The 20,836-nt window shown below is 36.3% G+C and overlaps 1 protein-coding gene and 1 pseudogene across 2 annotated transcripts in view; both read right to left on the reverse strand.

Moving 5' to 3' along the window:
• Positions 1 to 657: 657 nt before the first annotated feature.
• The window catches only part of LOC311090436 (NACHT, LRR and PYD domains-containing protein 3-like), a gene marked incomplete at its 5' end in the record, with an annotated part of 32,482 nt that continues 12,303 nt past the window's right edge, over positions 658 to 20,836 (reverse strand). Inside the window, 7 exons of the mRNA XM_084125693.1 lie at positions 658 to 2,547; positions 3,337 to 3,498; positions 3,662 to 3,835; positions 4,236 to 4,409; positions 4,679 to 4,852; positions 5,254 to 5,427; positions 5,690 to 5,863. Coding sequence (XP_083981819.1) covers positions 2,460 to 2,547; positions 3,337 to 3,498; positions 3,662 to 3,835; positions 4,236 to 4,409; positions 4,679 to 4,852; positions 5,254 to 5,427; positions 5,690 to 5,863 — 1,120 coding nt within the window. The 3' untranslated portion in view covers positions 658 to 2,459. The remainder of the gene's footprint in view (positions 2,548 to 3,336; positions 3,499 to 3,661; positions 3,836 to 4,235; positions 4,410 to 4,678; positions 4,853 to 5,253; positions 5,428 to 5,689; positions 5,864 to 20,836) is intronic.
• On the reverse strand, positions 10,793 to 16,085 carry LOC311091257 (putative inhibitor of apoptosis; annotated as a pseudogene). Its single transcript has 2 exons — positions 15,929 to 16,085; positions 10,793 to 12,472 (listed from the first exon to the last, which is right to left on the reverse strand). The product of its transcript is annotated as a putative inhibitor of apoptosis (transcript).

Genomic DNA, 20,836 nt, shown 5'->3' on the forward strand with positions numbered 1-20,836 from the left:
ACTGCTCCCTCTGCTGGCCATTTTAGTGTTGAGTTTTTCTGTTTTGTGATCTCGTGTTTGAAAGAGTTTCAATGTATACTGTGAGATCAATATTATAAAACGTAATAGATGGGTTTCTTTTGAGTTAGTTTTGTTTTATGAATATAAGACTTTGCCAAAAGAATAATAATATAATTTTGATTGTCAGAAAAATATGGATTTTGAAAACAAAGAAAAATGTCATGAGTTTCTAAATTAAAAGTTTGTCATGTCTATTTTAAAGTCAGCCCAAAAAGAAATAGAAAAAGGTGCAATACAAAAAATAAATGTTTAATGATGCGTTACAAGAAGTGCATTTATCACAAACAGTATGAATATATCTACTAACGGCTGCATTTACAGGATAACATCTATGAATAATTTTGTAAATGTTCAAAAATCATTTTGATTTACATGGAGGATTGGATCCGGCATTAAAGGAATTTCTTATAAAACTGTTATTAAAACGTTTATCAACAAAGGACAAAAAGTTGAGAATTTTGTAAGGTTGTATTATTAATATTTATTTACATTTGAGAATTTGGTTAATATTATTACTTTGTTGAATTCTGTTTTATTTAAAAAAAAAAAAAAAAAAAAAAAAAAAACATTTTAAAAAGAAATTAGGGTAGGCTTTGTTAGTTAGTTAGTTACATTTTATTTGGGATTACAAGACACCACAAACTTATTTAGCAAACATCTTCCGGTCGCATATACAAATCATTCGGGGAAATACATGAATACAAATATATACATACACACAGATCTACATCTGTCAAGTGATTTAAATTGCAATTTAGACACAATGACCTTCATGTTTGCTGTGATTTCCAGATCTCCACCATATCCAACTTCCTGAAGCAGCTTCTCTAGAAAAGTGAGAAGACGGCTGTTCTCACGGTTGCACAACCAAAAATAGCCTGCAATAATTTTCTGACAGTCATAAATTCAGCATGATCATCTCACAGTGTGTTTGCTGCTACGACCTGTGTCTACTGACTAGCCCATAAAAATGCAACATGAAATGGCGCCACCTGGCTCTAAAACTTAAAACTACTTTCCTCAAGCTCCGTTTGCAGAATTGTCATGCCAAGTTGTCCTCTTTCCCCTAGCCATGACCCCGTCCAAATTCTCCTCTTTCGCTTCCTCCTCTTTTTCAGCGCACATAAAAAACACAATTGCCAAAGTGTGATTCATCTTGCTCTGTTTGTTCAGCACTGACACATGATGTTTTATTCTTCTACACTAACTTGCGTCGTAGCCTACGATTCAATAGGTGTCATCATCGTACAGTCTACATACATGTCGTACCCAAGTTTAGTAGATCTATGTCGTACAGTGTGATTTATAATGATCTTATAGGATTGCTGAACTCTTAGTCTGTCGCAGGCATTACAAGATTTTCTTATTTACAGTAGAGGAATACAGAGTCATAAAAATAATTTTATGATTGTTCTTTATCGAGATTAAAATGTTATTAAAGATCTATAAGTCAGTGGAAAATAGTCTACAAGTTAAGATGTGTTATTCCCCAAACTGAATATTGTCAATTTCTTCTTAATATTTCTCTTGTGGTCCATAAGTAGTGAAGAAATGAGAGGAGAAGCATTTCATGTAAAACAAGTTGTTTTTGAAATGAGGAGTAAGCTAATCTAAGTAATCTTTTATTTTTCCCCGCAGCTCGTCGGTTATGGGGTGATGCGCTATAGACTAAAATTATTGCGGGCCAAATTAATTGTAATATTAATTTGATAATAAAAGTAGTAATAATAATAATAATTTAATACATTAATTGGAAATGTCAAATCCTATTGATAAGGCCGAGCTGATCATCTTCTGATCGTCTATTGGCACAACCTGCGGGTCCCTCCAACAACCGGTACACGATAACACTGCACGACAAACGACGCACGACAAAGCTGAAAATCGGCCCGACCCGAAAAAGAGTCGCACAAGTCAGAATTCGGCTCAAAATCGGACGAAAATCGCAGTGTATGCCCGCCTTTAAGTCATTCATCTGTTGTTCCGGACACTAATTATGTTCAGCTGTGCACTCATCCATCACCATCATTATCACCTGCATATATTAGCTGTGTCCCAATGTGAAGGCCTCATCCTTCAAGCCCGCAGACTAACATTATTATATTTGCAGGCCTGATACTGAAGATTTCTGCTGACACTCATCTGAGCTTCTTCCTCTGTTCCACCTTTAATTACAACTAAACCATCATTTGGCTGAATAATAAACCAACATGAATCATTCAATATCACATGTTTCTAATACGCATGCTAACACACACGCTGCTTTATTTAATTGTGAAGTCTGAGTCTCTTCCACCTGTATGAAACACATTTACTCATAGACAGTAGTGAGACTCTTCTGTGGATCACCTGATGGTTTCTGCTCCTCTCATGATCATTTCACACTATGATATAATGCATCAATCAGAGTTTGATGATTGATCTTTATCAGGGATGTTTGGTGATTGATCTTCATCAGGGATGTTTGATGATCGATCTTCATTTACTCTGTAAAGTGAAACAGAAGAGAAAACAATCAGTGTTCAGAGGAACAAAGTGCAAATGTAAAAATAAAATAAGTTAAATTGAATTCCTGTAATCAGATTAATTACTGCCTTTACATGATCTTGCATAGATATTTGTGTTTTAAATGTAATAGATGTAAAGCATGACTCATGTTCATATGTGTGTGTGTGTGTGTGTGTGTGTCGGTGTGACTCCTATTGAGTCTCTGTAAAGGAGAAACTAATGAGTGTACGGCGTATGGAATAAACCACAGGGAGCAAATACAAATGATATTTTGAGTTCAAACACAAACCTTTAGTTAAAGCCGTTTGTCCTCTAGTTTAAACATGTTTGTAGGCTCTTAGTAAATAACTGAGAGTAAAGTAAGTGTAAAGTAGTGTGACGTGTTGCTTGTCACAGTAAAACACACTAGAGACAGAGACATTTCTCATGTGAGCTGGACGCTGTGAGCTGAAGCTGGAACTGCACTGATTTTAGCAGGAGTGCAGCGTTTTCCTACAGTCTGACCAAGTCTGTTTTCACACTGAAATGATTCACTTCTGCTGACACAGTTAATAAAGCAGGTGTTGATGTATAAAGCTGTGACAGTGAGCTTTTGTTCTCTTTCCTCCTTTGTGTTAAACATTTCAATAACTTCACATTTTGTTCTCACACAAAACCTTTGTTGCAATAAAGCGTAATGATAATTTCCTTTAATGAATGTTTGAAAGGTCTGTTCTCATTTCAGAGGTAAATGAAGATCTCTTTAATATCTCAGTGATGTTTCCTCACCTCAGGACACAGTTTGAGTCTCGTATCACGTCTCTGAGCCGCTGCTTTGAGTCTCCTATCTTATTCTGTCTCAGATCAAGCTCTTTTAAAAACTGCAGTGCTTTTGAGTTCATCAAAGACTGAGTTAGAGAAGAAACATCTGTAATGCCACAGTAGACTAGACTAGAAAGACACAAACAGAGGAAGAGAGATTATCTTACAAACAAATCATGAATGTGAAGAATTTTACACAAATATAATGTGAACTCAGACTCATTGTGATATATTGAGTATAAAGTGTTTTAGTTTAAACTGTTGAAGTGATTTTAAGCATTTTGTGACTGACCTCAATCTCTCCAGTTTACAGTGTGAATCCTTCAGTACGGCACATAAGTGCTTCACTCCTGTGTTTCCTAGATAATTCCAGCTCAGGTCCAGCTCTCTCAGGTGTGACGGGTTTGATTTCAGAGCTGAAGTCAGGATGAGACTCTGTTTATCTGTAATACTGCATCCACTCAGACTGAAGACAGAGAAATAACAATAGTTCGCATCTATGATGATCATCTTATTGAAGAGCTACAGCAGCATTTAGTTTCCAATAGTCTGTTCTGAAACCCAGTCACACTAGTTCTGTGTGCTGGAAGACACTGTTTCTTCTCTTTCATTTTTAACTAATTATTTGACATCTCTCTTCTTTATTCTCTGTTGAAAAGGCAGATTTCTGCATGTACACAATCAGTGCATTGTATCAAATGCTGGAAATTAAACAATTACTAACTAGATAGAAACACATAAAAATGTGAGCAATAGGGAAAACCCAGAAAGTGCACTGCTATAAACAATGAAACATAAGCCCTGCTGTCTTCAAATAAATAAACTTCAGTCACACTGTAATTGCTGTACAGTATAATGATACTAACTGTAGTTTCTCCAGCTTGAATTGTGGGTTCATCAGTAGATCACTGAGGTTTTTCACTCCAGAGTCTCCTAGTTTATTCCCGCTCAGGTCCAGCTCTCTCAGGTGTGACGGGTTTGATTTCAGAGCTGAAGTCACATCAGAACAACCTTCATCTGTCATATCACAGTATCTTAACCTACATTAGCAGAGAGAGAGAAGAAAATAAGACAGAAGAAAAGAAAACTCTTTATTCTGTAAAGTCACATCATCTTCGTCAGCAAATAAAACAGAGGAAGAGAGATCTTCATCTTTATTTCACCAGATCACAAAATACTAAGGTGAACATGTTTGCAGAAATATAATGTGAATTTAGACTCACTGTCAGATATTGAGTATAAAGTGTTTTAGTTTAAACTGTTGAAGTGATTTTAAGCATTTTGATTCTTGTCTGTGAATGTGACTGACCTCAATCTCTCCAGTTTACAGTGTGAATCCTTCAGTACGGCACATAAGTGCTTCACTCCTGTGTTTCCTAGATAATTCCTGTTCAGGTCCAGCTCTCTCAGGTGTGACGGGTTTGATTTCAGAGCTGAAGTCAGGATGAGACTCTGTTTCTCTGTAATACTGCAATCACTCAGACTGAAGACAGAGAAATAACAATAGTTCACATCTATGATGATCATCTTATTGAAGAGCTACAGCAGCATTTAGTTTCCAATAGTCTGTTCTGAAACCCAGTCACACTAGTTCTGTGTGCTGGAAGACACTGTTTCTTCTCTTTCATTTTTAACTATTTATTTGACGTCTCTCTTTTTTATTCTCTGTTGAAAAGGCAGATTTCTGCATGTACACAATCAGTGCATTGTATCAAATGCTGGAAATTAAACAATTACTATCTAGATAAAAAACACATAAAAATGTGAGCAATAGGGAAAACCCAGAAAGTGCACTGCTATAAACAATGAAACATAAGCCCTGCTGTCTTCAAATAAATAAACTTCAGTCACACTGTAATTGCTGTACAGTATAATGATACTAACTGTAGTTTCTCCAGCTTGAATTGTGGGTTCATCAGTATATCGCTGAGGTTTTTCACTCCAGAGTCTCCTAGTTTATTCCTGCTCAGGTCCAGCTCTCTCAGGTGTGACGGGTTTGATTTCAGAGCTGAAGTCACATCAGAACAACCTTCATCTGTCATATCACAGTATCTTAACCTACATTAGCAGAGAGAGAGAAGAAAATAAGACAGAAGAAAACTCTTTATTCTGTAAAGTCACATCATCTTCATCAGCTAATAAAGCAGAGGAAGAGAGATCTTCATCTTTATTTCACCAGATCACAAAATACTAAGGTAACATGTTTGCAGAAATATAATGTGAATTTAGACTCACTGTCAGATATTGTGCATAAAGTGTTTTAGTTTAAACTGTTGAAGTGATTTTAAAAATTTGTTTCTTGTCTGTGAATGTGACTGACCTCAATCTCTCCAGTTTACAGTGTGAATCCTTCAGTACGGCACAGAAGTGCTTCACTCCAGAGTCTCCTAGATTATTTTCGCTCAGGTTCAGCTCTCTCAGGTGTGACGGGTTTGATTTCAGAGCTGAAGTCACATCAGAACAACCTTCATCTGTCATATCACAGTAGATAAACCTACATTAGCAGAGAGAGAAGAAAATAAGACAGAAGAAAATAAAACTCTTTATTCTGTAAAGTCACATCATCTTCATCAGCAAATAAAACAGAGGAAGAGAGATCTTCATCTTTATTTCACCAGTTAACGAAATACTAAGGTGAACATGTTTGCAGAAATATAATGTGAACTCAGACTCACTGTCAGATATTGTGCATAAAGTGTTTTAGTTTAAACTGTTGAAGTGATTTTAAGCATTGTAACAATACAAATGTTGTCTTGATCTATGTGTGTTAGTTTACACATTCATTTCCTATCATTTTTTAAAGGTCATGAAACCCCCTAAAATACATTTTTTGAGATGTGAACAGATATGTACAGGCTGCACATCACTGGAAATAATAAAAGCGCTCTATTTTTGTTATTTATTGTTATTTTTGTGTTTTTCTGAGCAATTTGGTTCTTCCGAGTAAAGTGGAAGCAACGTCACGGTATCTGAGCGTGCTTTCGAAACGTGTGATTGGCTGAATGTGAGGTAGAAGTGTGCTTTCAAAGCGTGTGATTGGCTGAATGTGAGGTGGAAGTGTGCTTTCGGAGCGTGTGATTGGCTGAATGTGAGGTAGAAGCGTGCTTTCGGAGCGTGTGATTGGCTGAATGTGAGGTAGAAGCGTGCTTTCAGAGCGTGTGATTGGCTGAATGTGAGGTAGAAGCGTGCTTTCAAAGCGTGTGATTGGCTGAATGTGAGGTAGAAGCGTGCTTTCGGAGCGTGTGATTGGCTGAATGTGAGGTAGAAGCGTGCTTTCAAAGCGTGTGATTGGCTGAATGTGAGGTAGAAGCGTGCTTTCGGAGCGTGTGATTGGCTAAATGTGAGGTAGAAGCGTGCTGTCGGACCATGTGATTGGCTGAATGTGAGGTAGAAGTGTGCTTTCGGAGCGTGTGATTGGCTGAATGTGAGGTAGAAGTGTGCTTTCAAAGCATGTGATTGGCTGAATGTGAGGTAGAAGCGTGCTGTCGGAGCGTGTGATTGGCTGAATGTGAGGTAGAAGCGTGCTTTCGGAGCATGTGATTGGCTGAATGTGAGGTAGAAGTGTGCTTTCGGAGCGTGTGATTGGCTGAATGTGAGGTAGAAGCGTGCTGTCGGAGCGTGTGATTGGCTGAATGTGAGGTAGAAGTGTGCTTTCGGAGCGTGTGATTGGCTGAATGTGAGGTAGAAGTGTGCTGTCGGACCGTGTGATTGGCTGAATGTGAGGTAGAAGCGTGCTGTCGGAGCGTGTGATTGGCTGAATGTGAGGTAGAAGCGTGCTGTCGGAGCGTGTGATTGGCTGAATATGAGGTAGAAGCGTGCTGTCGGAGCGTGTGATTGGCTGAATGTGAGGTAGAAGTGTGCTGTCGGAGCATGTTATTGGCTGAATGTGAGGTAGAAGAATGATGTAGACGACAATTAAAAGAACAATGGACAAAAGTGTAACTGTCTTTATTATTTCTGTGTTAAACTGACGCGTGTCGTTTGTTCAGACTCAGAGACTATAGTGCTCATAAATGTAATGAAAATATTATTAGATCTTTTAAACATTCTTCCGCAATTCTCCCTCGTTCTTGTGAGTGTGTTATATAGGGTTATATTTTTAAAATGCATCAAGGTGCCTTAGTTTTGTTCAGGTTTATTTGAATAAAGCTGCACTTGCGTTCAGTAGTGATGGGAGAAACAAAGCTTTTCAAAGCTTCAAATCAATTAAACCAATTTCTTCACAAAATGATTCATTGTTTTGAAGCGTTAGTCTAAGCATGCAAGCGTGTAGTTTCGAAACGACACACGCTGGCCAAAAACTGCATAAAAACACCTTCTACAAACCCATTACAAATGTTTTATTGAAAGTAAAATATATCAAATGTAATTAACTAATCATCTAATATGATTAAATACCAAGTGTCTGTATAATACATGTGTAACGTCTCAGGGTAGAAGAAGATGAAGTTCCAGGCAAAGATCCAAAATACTCAATATTTATTTAAACTGAAGAATACTCGAAACAGTGTGCGTGCACAGACAGAGTGCTAACAACACAAACATTGACCGACAACTGAAGAGTGAAAAGGGAGAACTTAAATACACAGAAGATAATGACAGGACAACAGGTGATGATAATAACGATGATGATGAACAGGTGATGGTGATGATGATGATGAGGGTGATGAGGAGCAGGTGCAGGTGATGAGGACAGAGGATACTGGGAAGTGTAGTGAAGACAAGACGATGACAGACGGTGAATGTGACAACATGCTCTTTTATCAATTTTCAGTGCTTGTTTTGTTTATTTTATGGATGGCTCAGCTAAACAGGCCAATAAGAAACAATTAACTACTATTATTCCTTTTAATTATACTTATGTCTAATTAAAACCTCTACAAATGTATAAAACTGATCAGAGATCAGGTTAAACCCACAGACACTTGTTCAATCTCAGTAAATCTGCCTGATTCATGGGTTCACAGAGATCATCGCCCCCCAGTGGTGAACCATTGACATTTCCAAACGTTTCGAAACAGTTATGACGTAACAAAGCCTCGTTTACTGAAATCATGTGACTTTGGCAGTTTGATACACACCTTGAACCACTGATTCGAAACAAAAGATTCGTAAAGGTTTCGTATCTTCATGAAGCGTGTTTCGAAAGTGCCCATCACTAGCGTTCAGTGGATCTTATTACAGGCAGATACTGATCACAGACTTTTAAAATGCACTTGTTAGAGAGAGTATAGAGGGACACAATGTGTCACTTTTGAGTGATTGATGGCCCTCTAAGCCACGCCCTCTTTTTGACCGTGGGAATTTTCCCACACTAGCTCCTCCCACTTATGGGCTGTACGTACACCCTGGGAAAATCGGACTTGTGCCACGCCTCCTTATGGGTTGAACATCTGAAGCGTGGGAAAATTTCCCATGTTCAGTAGTTCTAAACGGTGTATATTAAAACTTTTTAAGAAATAAAGACATAGTCAGAGATGAGATCAGTGTTTTTTATTAAAGAAGACATATGTACATTCATTACATATTAAACGTTAAAACATCAATGAAATAAGTTTAAATAGCATTTTTCTCTAAAAAGAGTTATTAAAAAATGAGTTAGTGTTATTTTAAGATGTTAAAACATTAAAACAAGTTTTTTCATTTACAAAAAGATCATTTTAAAATGTTGACTTGTAAGCATTTAACTTTCACACAGTATTTTGTAAAACTTTTACATAAAACACAAACATTGTTAAAAAGCCTTGTGTTTTTTACATACCCAATTGTTAAAAAGTCAGAGTGTAAAGATATATTTAACTTTCACACAGTATTTTGTAAAACTTCTACATAAAACACAATCCTTGTTAAAAAAGCCTTGCGAGTGTTTCCTTGTGTTGGAGCAGAGTGGAGAACGTCCATGAAGTCCGAAGGTTTGACAGGAGTGAAATTTTCTGAAGGTTACAGAGAGACACACACAAACCCCGCCCCTACCCCCACCCACAACAGATGTCACCGTGGGAATATTCCCACACCCCCTTCAAGCTCCCAAATAGAAAAAGTGACCGTTCGGTTTGCCATTCGGACGTAAATGACCAAAGAAAACCAAAGCAACGGGTCGAAGAGACCACACCCCCTAACACACCCCTCTCAAAGCTGAGAGGTCAATTTCGATTTAAGGGTGTGTGTAAAAAATGACGTCACGTGGGAATTCCCCCTCCCTCCCTGAGCGTTTAAAATAGCCTACTACGATTTGAAATTCATGTTTCAATGGAAGGCTTACCTGTGTTGGAACAGATTTTTTTCTAAAATCACGTAGCTTTTTTTAAATGGAGCGACGCATTTGGATCTGTTGATTGATATACGCACCAATAGGATTACCGGTTGCAACGAATGGATACCCACAGAAAAGCATCGATTGGCTGAATAAATTTTGTGATTATTTAATCCTTTCTATGCAAAGTACTTTGAATTGCCAGTGTATAAAATGTGCTATATTAATAAACTTGCTATGCCTTGCTTCGCCTATGTCACAGGAGAAATTATATTTAATTTACAACTGCTCTCATACAGGCTAGAACTGGCTCACACTTACACAAACACCCACCCCACCCCCACCCCACCCCCACCCCCACCCCCACCCCCACCACTACCACTTTTGGCCTGAGCCCTCCAACGTGGAAAATTCCCCACGGTCCACATTTCAAGTTGTACTTTTCACAATCACATACAACAGAATCACATCTGACTATTGCACTGAGAGAGGCATATTCATCCAAGCTCGAGACTGTTAAACAAAGTTCCACACTTTGGTAAAACCTCAATTCTAGAGGTCAACTGTGTTAAAAGTAAATTCATCATCATGAGCCATTTAAAACAAATACAGAAAAGCCACTATAGTGATCAGTTTTAGCGTTTGAATTGACATTTTACATATTACGCTGTTTACATCTTTTTTTTTTGTACAGTTTTTGCAAAAAAATTATATAGTCACAGAGCGTGGTCAAACATGTTCATATAGGAATGTATGAAAAAACATGAACAAATATTGCATAAAGAGAATAAAATGACGGTCCTCCTAGTATGAGAGTGTTTAAGACTAAACAAATCATATTTATTTTAGAACATCTTTCTGCTATGTCTACGAAACATTGACGTGAAAGATGAGTATTACACTTCAAACTCGTCTAACTATTACACTTATTTTGTTATTATTACACGGTTATTTTGTGTGTGTCACTAAACAACATGGTTAAGCTAATGAATTACAGTTGATACGTGGTATTTTTACGTGAAAGGAGGGAAATGAATATTTAACATATAAAAATAAAAATATTTTAACCTATCGTCAATTTCAATTGTTAGATAAATCATCTAACAATCAACAGTTATATGTGAAACAATTAGAGTTGGTGTAAATTTGCACATCCAAAAACTGTTGTTACTTAGATGATGAATATCTTCACTTTATGATAGGAAAGTACGGACAGCGCCTTTGACCAATCCTCTACATATGGGGCACTTGCGCAGAGAAGGCGCACATTCTTTGCACACAACTAGGTGACCACAGGGGATGAAGACAATGTTCACTTCCTTATCCATGCAAACTTTGCATGTGCGCTCCTCTTGAAGTCTTCTTAACTGTTCCTCCATAGGCAAGTCTGAAAGATCTTGACTCGGTGATGCAGCTTCATTTGTCTGGGCCATCAGTTCTCTCAGCAGGCAGACATCATTCTTCTTGATCCAGTTGCGGAAGACCTCTGCTGCTGCATTTCCTTTCGACAGGACTAACTCAATGAGCTGCCCTGTCTGCTGCTTGACTGTAGTGCACTTACGAATAATGTCATACTCTTTCTGTGAGATGACGTTCTCCTCTAGAAGATGGTCCATTAAGCTCTGCACACTTTTTAGCTGCTGTGACATGACATGATGATGTTTCTTAAGAAAAGTAAAACCAACTGATGCCATTTCCTCAGCAAGAAGCTCTCGCTCCTTCTCTCTCTTCTCATCTTCTGCACTCAGTAAATCAGACACCAACTCTTGAACGGTTTTGTAATTTTCTCCACTTGCGAGAATTTTGCTCTGTACGGTTTGCTTCACCAGGCCACGCTCAAATCCCATCTCTAAAGCAGACTTCACCACAGGATTGTTCATCATCACTGCATCTTCTGAACGGTCTTCTCCAGGACCCAGGTGTACAACAGCTGGATCAACAAATTCTCTCGAGTCGCTGTCTCCATTAGTCAATAGCTGTTCAAATAGTCTTGGAAATCTTGCTTGAATCTGATGAACAAACTCTTGGCCCTTTTCTTGCAACAGGTATTCACATCTTGGAAACCACCTGGCATGTTCTCTCCATGGATCATCACCAGGCTCCCAACATCTGAGTCCACCATCACAACAAAAGCACTTCACGTCATCACGACGACCAACATAGTAAAAACCAGCCTTAGCCAATTGGTCTGGTCGAACAGTTATTCTTGAGGGCCAGTAGACAAATGTGAGCAACCTTTCTTCACACTGTTGCATTGCCGAGTTAGATACATTGGAAAGGTCGCCGCCAGATAAAGGTACATTATCTGCATGGTCACCTCGAACAAAGCGGCAGTTGGGGTAATGCCTCTGGTGCTCTGATACTGCCCGATCTCCCGGTTCCCAGTTGCTAAGCTGGCCTCCACAACTGAAGCAAGCCACTCTGTCGCCCTGGCCAAGGTAGTAGAAACCACTTTTGGCAAGCTCGGCTGGAGTTACTGTACCAAGAGTCCAATTCTGAAAGGTGTCAAGGCGTTCCTGTTCCCGACGCATGTCAGGATTGTGACAAACCGGAGGTCGCTGGTGAGACATATCCTCAACTCCACGGGACGAAAAGGGACTGGAGGGGGCCAGGTTTAAGTAACCCACCTGCTCCTCCGTTTGGCCTGAAACGGATGCCGTGGTGGTTGATGTTACGGGTGTCGCAGGGGCTGTAGGATGGCTACGTTGCGAAGCGGGGAAAAGGCAGGGTGAGAGGACGACAGGAGGTTTTGTCCGGGTTGTGTGCGAAGTCCTTCATGATGGAGGACTTTTGATGATGAATTTACTTGATGATGAATGATGATGAATTTACTTTTAACCCAGTTGACCTCTAGAATTGAGGTTTTACCAAAGTGTGGAACTTTGTTTAACAGTCTCGAGCTTGGATGAATATGCCTCTCTCAGTGCAATAGTCAGATGTGATTCTGTTGTAATAGTTTAAGTGTAAAACAGCATGCACTTTGTGTAATTCGTAGATAGATGGGAAAGTTGGACTAAATGAAGTATCAATTTAGTCAAACAGAAAGACTATCACTTAAATTCTTAATTGTCATTTATTTCTATAGACAGCTCTCAAAGAAATGTCTTCACCTAAAACACATACAGTCCAACATACAACATGTGAAACGGCGTTGTGCTATCTGAACAAGATGACTAAATCTAGCGGAGTAATAAAACCATCATTTGGAAACTTTTTTGTATTATAAACGGCTCTTTTCTTAGTGATTTGGTCTTTTGAATCTTACATGGATTGTAAGGACACGTGTGATTCCTGTATAAAGATTATGTTTTAAAGTTAGTCCATAGGCTGTGTAAAAATACACCCAAAGAATTAAGCACAACTATTTACACACATACAAAGTAGGAGAATATCTAACATATTGTAGATTGTGAACATTACATTAGGCCTATCTGTTTATTTGGAATTAATGAACTTCCTTAACTCCTTAGCTCATATGTTTCTTTATTTGTGCAGGATGTTGAAGTGTTAGTTAAAAGATAAAGGTATTAGTTAATAACAGACAAAAAACTTTAAATCATGATGAAGCCATAATATTAATATATAAAATATGGTATAATTACAGTTTAAAAATGACTTCCATAATATTTTATTTTAGTAAAGGTATGCCTGGATCACCCAACACAAAGTTGTGCATTGTGAGTGAGACCTCGCAAAGATTACACCAATATTAGATTTCCCGAACATTAGGCTACATGGTTGCACTATGCCTGAAACTTATCAACATGCATTTCCTGTGGTTGTTAAATGCCTCAGGTAGTTAATATGAAATGCAAGTTTGTCAGAAGAAAAAGGATCGGCCATACATTTAAAAAAAGTCTTCTGTGAAGATGTTGTGTTTGTCACAAACACATCTAAAGAGATTTTATACGTGTGAGGAAACTTCTCGCAATATTACTAATTAAGTAATCACAGAAATAATGCAGGTCACCAGATTGTTTTAAAGAAATTAAAGCATAAATAAAGGTGAATCTTTATTTAAAGAAGATAGACCAGCTTTTGCAACACACAAATGTATAAATGTTCAAAATCGTTTGTGTCTTCAACTAGCCTACTTCTAATCCATACTTTGAAGCATCATGGTTTTAAGTCTGTAAAAATACAGAATAAAAATAAATAAATAACTATATGACTACTGTAGGGGTAAATGAAATATCCTATGTTGTGTCTTGTTTTAGTGTAATAGTTTTTGTAAAGCAAAGAGTTGTATTAATGTTTTTTAAAGTCACCGTGAACCGGAAGTTGCAAAACGACTTTTCTCTACTGTTGTGACGTATTTCCAAGTGAAAGGGAATATTGAACAGAGGGTACCCTGGTGAAAAAAAAATATGTTAAGTATACTTGAAGCCAGACTAATTATTAGTATACTTCAAGTGTGTTAATGATTAGTTAACTTAAAGTGTGCTATTTTGAAACAACTAATTTTGTACTAAGTATATTTTAGTAGTAATGAAGTTGTAGTAAAGCATAACTTTAAATGTATTTAGTGTACTTTTGTGTACTAAATTGGAACAACTTTAAGTATATTTAGTATATTTTAAGTATATGCCTGTGTAGGGACTAGTTACATACTTGATTAGTGTATTAAAGTGTACTTTATTTGTGTTACAAGTACATTACAAATTAATTACAAGTGTCTTCGAAACATACAAGAAATATACCGTAAATTTATTAAAAATATATACTAAGTATACTTGCAGCCACACTAATTATAAGTATACTTCAAGTGTGTTAAGGATTAGTTAACTTTAAGTGTGCTATTTTGAAACAACTAATTTTGTACTAAGTATATTTTAGTTGTATTTAAATTGTAGTAAAGCATAACTTTAAGTCTATTTAGTGTACTTTTGTGTGCTAAATTGGAACAACTTCAAGTATACTTAGTATACTTTAAGTATATGCCTGTGTAGGGACTATTTACATACTTGATAAGTGATAATAAAGTGTACTTTATCTGTGTTACAAGTACATTACAAAATCATTACGAGCAATATACAAGTCTATTATTTTTGAGTAAAAATGATATTCTCCGTAATACCTTTGGCTTAATCCAAATACTACAAATAGCACACTTTGTCTTCAATAACAAATGCACATTAATAAACAAATATTACTTAGCTATACTTTGTACAATATACTTTAAAGCTATAGTAGGCAATGTTGGAGAGCTAGCAACATTTGAAAGCGGCACCTCTTCTAAGCTCCACCCCCTCCCGTCAGTACTCCGTCCAAAGCTACGCCCCCACAAACATGAACGCGCATCCACAGTCGGAGTCAGCTGCAGGTCACAGGAAAGCAGAGTATTTTTGTCATGTTGGAATAAATATTTTGAAACGATAAATGCCTTTCCTTTACCATTTCAGCATAAACAAGCTATTACTTTTCTTACCTCCTTACATGCTAAATGAATAATGACAATGAATGTGGTATAACACTTTTTGTTTTATTTTTTTTTTAAAACGAACAAGAGAGACCTAAGAAAAATACTTTTTTACACAAGTATCTGTACTTTCGCTGCTTTTGATTGTCATAAACAATCTGTATTTACATATAATAAATAAGAAATAAATATATATAAGAAAAGGAGTGTCCAGGGATGGCTGACAGGTCAGGCTTTGCATGAGGCGTCGTCTGCTGTGGTGATCTACTCCTTTGGCAGTGATTTACCTTTAGGAAGAATATCACAATTACACATCTGACAATAATTACTGCATCTCAAAGACACACAAAGAATGACAACAAAACTTTGTTTCCATTTCACACAGTAACAAACATTTCTTCTCGTAGCTAACAAAACACATATGCCACATCACCACAGTTGTCCCGTTTATAAGCAATATTAACGTCATTTTATCACAATTATAATGCAGACACTTGCGACTATGGCTGTGCAATATGTTCAAAATGGCATGTCCTAAAAGTCAGATAAGCAGACCTGTAACGCAACTGGCTTACACCGACAGAGAAGCTAATGTTAGCATTGCTAGTTAGCACTAGCTACAAAAGTAGCTACGTGGCCTAACGTAACATATATCATGGAAATAACAAATCCCCCCGAAGCAAAACAAATAATTACCTGTTCAGCAGAAAGAACGCAACCTCGGCATCGCTTTTCATCACTTTTGCTCCCTCAGTTGTCTCCACCATTCAAATGCTGCAATGATGACGCAAGTTTGTTCTCTGGCTTTATCCAGTGCCTGTTTCGTTGCAGCCTTTTCTGCCTCCGATTTTCTTTTTTTTAGGCTTTTTATCAGGGCGAGCAGTTACCAGCAAAGCTGGCATTGGTAGATTTTGCTGCATTTTCTCTTCCATTGTGCCGCAAACTCCTGCTTACTCGGTGTAGTGAGCTGAATGTTTCCGGAACGGTGACATGTGATGAGTGCACGCAGGGCAGCGCACGCAGTGGGGCTCGGGCACGAGACATGAAGGCATCTGATTGGTTCTTTACATTCGCACCGAATGGCAGTGATTGGTCAGAGTTTTTACTGTCCTGCAGCTGCTACAGAGGTCTGATTTTTTTCATTCCTTTTTCTGAACACATAATGTATTGACTACTCTCAGGATGGAAGGACCATTTCACCCAGTATAAAAAAAAGTGTTTCTGAACAGGATTACCTACCCTAGTGAGTGAACTTCCATTTTTGGCCATGCAATATAGCCAGTGTTTACTTGGCTGCATGTTAAACGGCCACTTGTGACATCACAATCCAGTAGCTGCCACTTTCTGTACAGTAGAAAACACATTTTCTTGTGTGTTCCAATGGTGTGATTGTTGATGTAAAATTTGTAATGGATTTGTGTTTATTGTACATTGTGCCTATCTTTAACATTGTATAAACTTAAATTAAAAATACTTAAATCACAATTACAAAAGTAGCCATTTGTACACTGCATACTCAAATCTATTTTAAGTAGATCAACATAAGTATGTTTTCTTTAAATACACAAAAACTTAAAAGGACTTGTAGTGTACTTTTTAGAAATATGTTAAAAGTGTGCTTGTTTTTAGCATATTTCTTAAAAGTGTAATTAATCATATATTTATTACCAATGTACTTATAGTGCACTTGTTAGAAATATATTAAAAGTATGCTTGTTTTTAGCATTTTTTTTTTTAAAGTGTATTTAAGCATACATTTATTATCAATGTACTTATAGTGCACTTGTTAGAAATATATTGAAAGTATGCTTGTTTTTAGCATATTTCTTAAAAATGTAATTAAGCATATATTTATTACCAATGTACTTATAGTGCACTTGTTAGAAATATATTGAAAGTATGCTTGATTTTAGCATATTTCTTAAAAATGTAATTAAGCATATATTTATTACCAATGTACTTATAGTGCACTAGTTAGAAATATATTAAAAGTATGCTTGTTTTTAGCATATTTCTTAAAAGTGTAATTAAGCATATATTTATTACCAATGTACTTATAGTGCACTTGTTAGAAATATGTTAAAAGTATGCTTGTTTTTAGCATATTTCTTAAAAGTGTAATTAAGCATATATTTATTACCAATGAACTTATAGTGCACTTGTTAGAAATATGTTAAAAGTATGCTTGCTTTTAAATATATTTTTAGAAAATATACTAAAGTACTATTATTTTAAAGTGTGTTAAAAGTTGTATTATAAAAATAGATAAAAAGCATGATGCTAATATACTTTTAATATATTTAAAGATAGTATTTTTTTTTAAATATATTTGCAATGTACTATTGAAAAAGGGAATATATTTCAAATATAATAAAGTATACTTTTTTTTCACCAGGGTAGGGTTTTACTCTAACGCTCCTCCTTTCCATCTCTGCTCATAGCAGACGGTTTAAGGAGTGGTTAAGCCGTCAAACTGACGTCATCAGAAAAGAAACGCCATTTCTAGACCGGAAGTCGCTTTTCAGACTTTGATTAAAGATTACCATGGCCAACAATTTTTCCTGTGTATTAACTTGCACGGATTAATTGTTCACCACAAGACTAGTAATATGCGCTAACAAAGTAAATAGGTTAAGTTTTGATTTCATGTCGACTCTAAAAATAGCTTTCATCAATTTCTTGTAAAGAAAACCAAAAGTTTACAGTAGGCCTATCACCCAAAGCTCACAATGCCATTCAGAGTTCACAAGAGATAATTTCTCGTTATCTAGGCATAACACAGCATGGTACAAAGTGATGCTCTCTCTCTCTATGATGTCGTAAAAGTTAAGACGTTCATCCGTGTGTGTGTGTGTGGACAGATGCTTGAAAATATTAGGCTAGAAATATCTAATAGTGAATTAATAACTAAATTAGCCTAAATAAAAAAAATATATAAATTTAAAACGTTGTTTTGATAAGTCTTTTTACCAAGATTTAAATCTGTAGCTATAGGCTAGCGCTGCGCATGTGTATTCTCATGCCCTGCGGAGTTTTAGGTGGGCGGAGACTATTTCTCATTCATGTGCTTTGCGGGACAGCGTTAAGAGGTATTGTTAGCTAAAAACTAAACAAAAGTTTATGTTAAAAAGTTTTGCTTATAATCTATTCGTTTTATGTATTTTTTAACTGTTGTTGTTGTTGTTTGATATGTTTAATGCTCACGTTTGAAACATTGTTTAAAAAAACATAATTTACCATTTTTCTGGTATCTTTAAAAGTCGTTCGTGAAAGACATTCTATAACTTTAAATGATTTAACGTTGACTTTTTTTGGTTTTAAGTTTTAAAAAAAATCTGTATGTGAAGGAAAACATTCTAACTTGTTTTACATTATTATGATAACTTTTTATACTAGCCTATACACCTTTGTATTTTAAAGGTGTGCATATTTTTAAAAGGTTATTAAAGTTGTGTGTGAGAGTGTTACATGTCTGTGAAAAAAAACTGTTTGCCTACCGCTTACGTTTCACGGTTTTAAAGTTTAAAGCACATAGTTTTGAACAGATTCATTATTTTTTACTTCAAAACGCATTCTCAAACAATGATCAGATTTCTCCATTGGGTTAGGTGGATTATCCTATCGAAGAGTGAATAAATCAGTAAGTTAGTGAATATTTGTTAACTTCTCTAAAAGTCAAAAACTAACTAAAACATGAGTTTTTATTTTTTTAAACAACTATTATTTTTTATAAATGTTATTTAGTGTAATTATAAATAAATCTAGTGATAAGGTGGGTGGAGACTCGGCTTCACACAATGATCTATACTCATTCATGTTTCTACCGTCGATGAGTGATACGGAACTTAAAACTAAACTAAACTTTAGTAGCATATTGTATTTTAGTTGATGTTGTTTTGAACGGTTTTTTAAATCTGTAGGCCTATGTGAAGGACCACATTCTAACTTTTTTCAGATAACGTTGTAAAATGTGCGAATACTAAACCATTGCATTTTAACTTTATACAGTGTTTTTAAAAAGTTTTAAATGTATGTGGAAAACAAAACTTTTCTTTAATTAAAAAACAAACTCTCTGATCTGTTACCCAATACATTGCTTCATTTTTTTTTAAAGTTTAAAGCACATTAACGTTTTAACATTTTACAAAATTTATGAACGCTAAAGACGTGTATTTTAAATTGATGCAACGTTTTAATGTCTTTAAAACACTATGTAATTGTGAAAGTACAACTTTTCTGCAAATGTATGTTAGAAAATAAAACTATTTGGTTGATATAATTTTAATACATGTTTTAATTCTAGAACATGATTGCAATTCAAACTTTTTTAACATTTTACAAATGTGTGTTTACGAGCCGTTGTATTTTAACGATATACATTGTTTTAATGTCTTTTTTGTATGTGATTGTGAAAAGTACAACTTGAAATGTGGATCGTGGGGAATTTTCCACGTTGGAGGGCTCAGGCCAAAAGTGGTGGGGGTGGGGTGGGTGTTTGTGTAAGTGTGAGCCAGTTCTAGCCTGTATGAGAGCAGTTGTAAATTAAATATAATTTCTCCTGTGACATAGGCGAAGCAAGGCATAGCAAGTTTATTAATATAGCACATTTTATACACTGGCAATTAAAAGTACTTTGCATAGAAAGGATTAAATAATCACAAAATTTATTCAGCCAATCGATGCTTTTCTGTGGGTATCCATTCGTTGCAACCGGTAATCCTATTGGTGCGTATATCAATCAACAGATCCAAATGCGTCGCTCCATTTAAAAAAAGCTACGTGATTTTAGAAAAAAATCTGTTCCAACACAGGTAAGCCTTCCATTGAAACATGAATTTCAAATCGTAGTAGGCTATTTTAAACGCTCATCCTCAGAAATAGGCTACGAACATTCGGGTACATCCATTCCAAAAAAGTATGTAAATGTAATCCTCTGGGTGTTTTGTTTTGTTTTGTTTTTTTTGTGCTGTATAACCTTAAAAACTCTATGGCCTAAACTTTAAAACATAGGATAACTTTGTGCCAATTAGACATTTCATATGGATGGTCAAAGTGATTTACAAAAAGATGTACAAAAACAAATAGCATTTCACTGTAAGTTTGCGCTCCTTTTTAAAACAGCTCATGTGACTGTGACGTTGTGGGTGGGAGGGAGGGAGGGAGGGAGGGAGGGAGGGAGGGGGAATTCCCACGTGACGTCATTTTTTACACACACCCTTAAATCGAAATTGACCTCTCAGCTTTGAGAGGGGTGTGTTAGGGGGTGTGGTCTCTTCGACCCGTTGCTTTGGTTTTCTTTGGTCATTTACGTCTGAATGGCAAACCGAACGGTCACTTTTTCTATTTGGGAGCTTGAAGGGGGTGTGGGAATATTCCCACGGTGACATCTGTTGTGGGTGGGGGTAGGGGCGGGGTTTGTGTGTGTCTCTCTGTAACCTTCAGAAAAATGTCACTCCTGTCAAACCTTCGGACTTCATGGACGTTCTCCACTCTGCTCCAACACAAGGAAACACTCATGTATCTTTAAACTCTGAGTTTTTAACAACTGGGTATGTAAAAACGCAAGGCTTTTTTAACAAGGATTGTGTTTTATGTAGAAGTTTTACAAAATACTGTGTGAAAGTTAAATATATCTTTACACTCTGAGTTTTTAACAATTGGGTATGTAAAAAACACAAGGCTTTTTAACAATGTTTGTGTTTTATGTAAAAGTTTTACAAAATACTGTGTGAAAGTTAAATGCTTACAAGTCAACATTTTAAAATGATCTTTTTGTAAATGAAAAAACTTGTTTT

This window comes from Abramis brama (assembly GCF_963993115.1).
Source record: "Abramis brama genome assembly, chromosome: 10".
NCBI classification, from domain to species: domain Eukaryota; kingdom Metazoa; phylum Chordata; class Actinopteri; order Cypriniformes; family Leuciscidae; genus Abramis; species Abramis brama.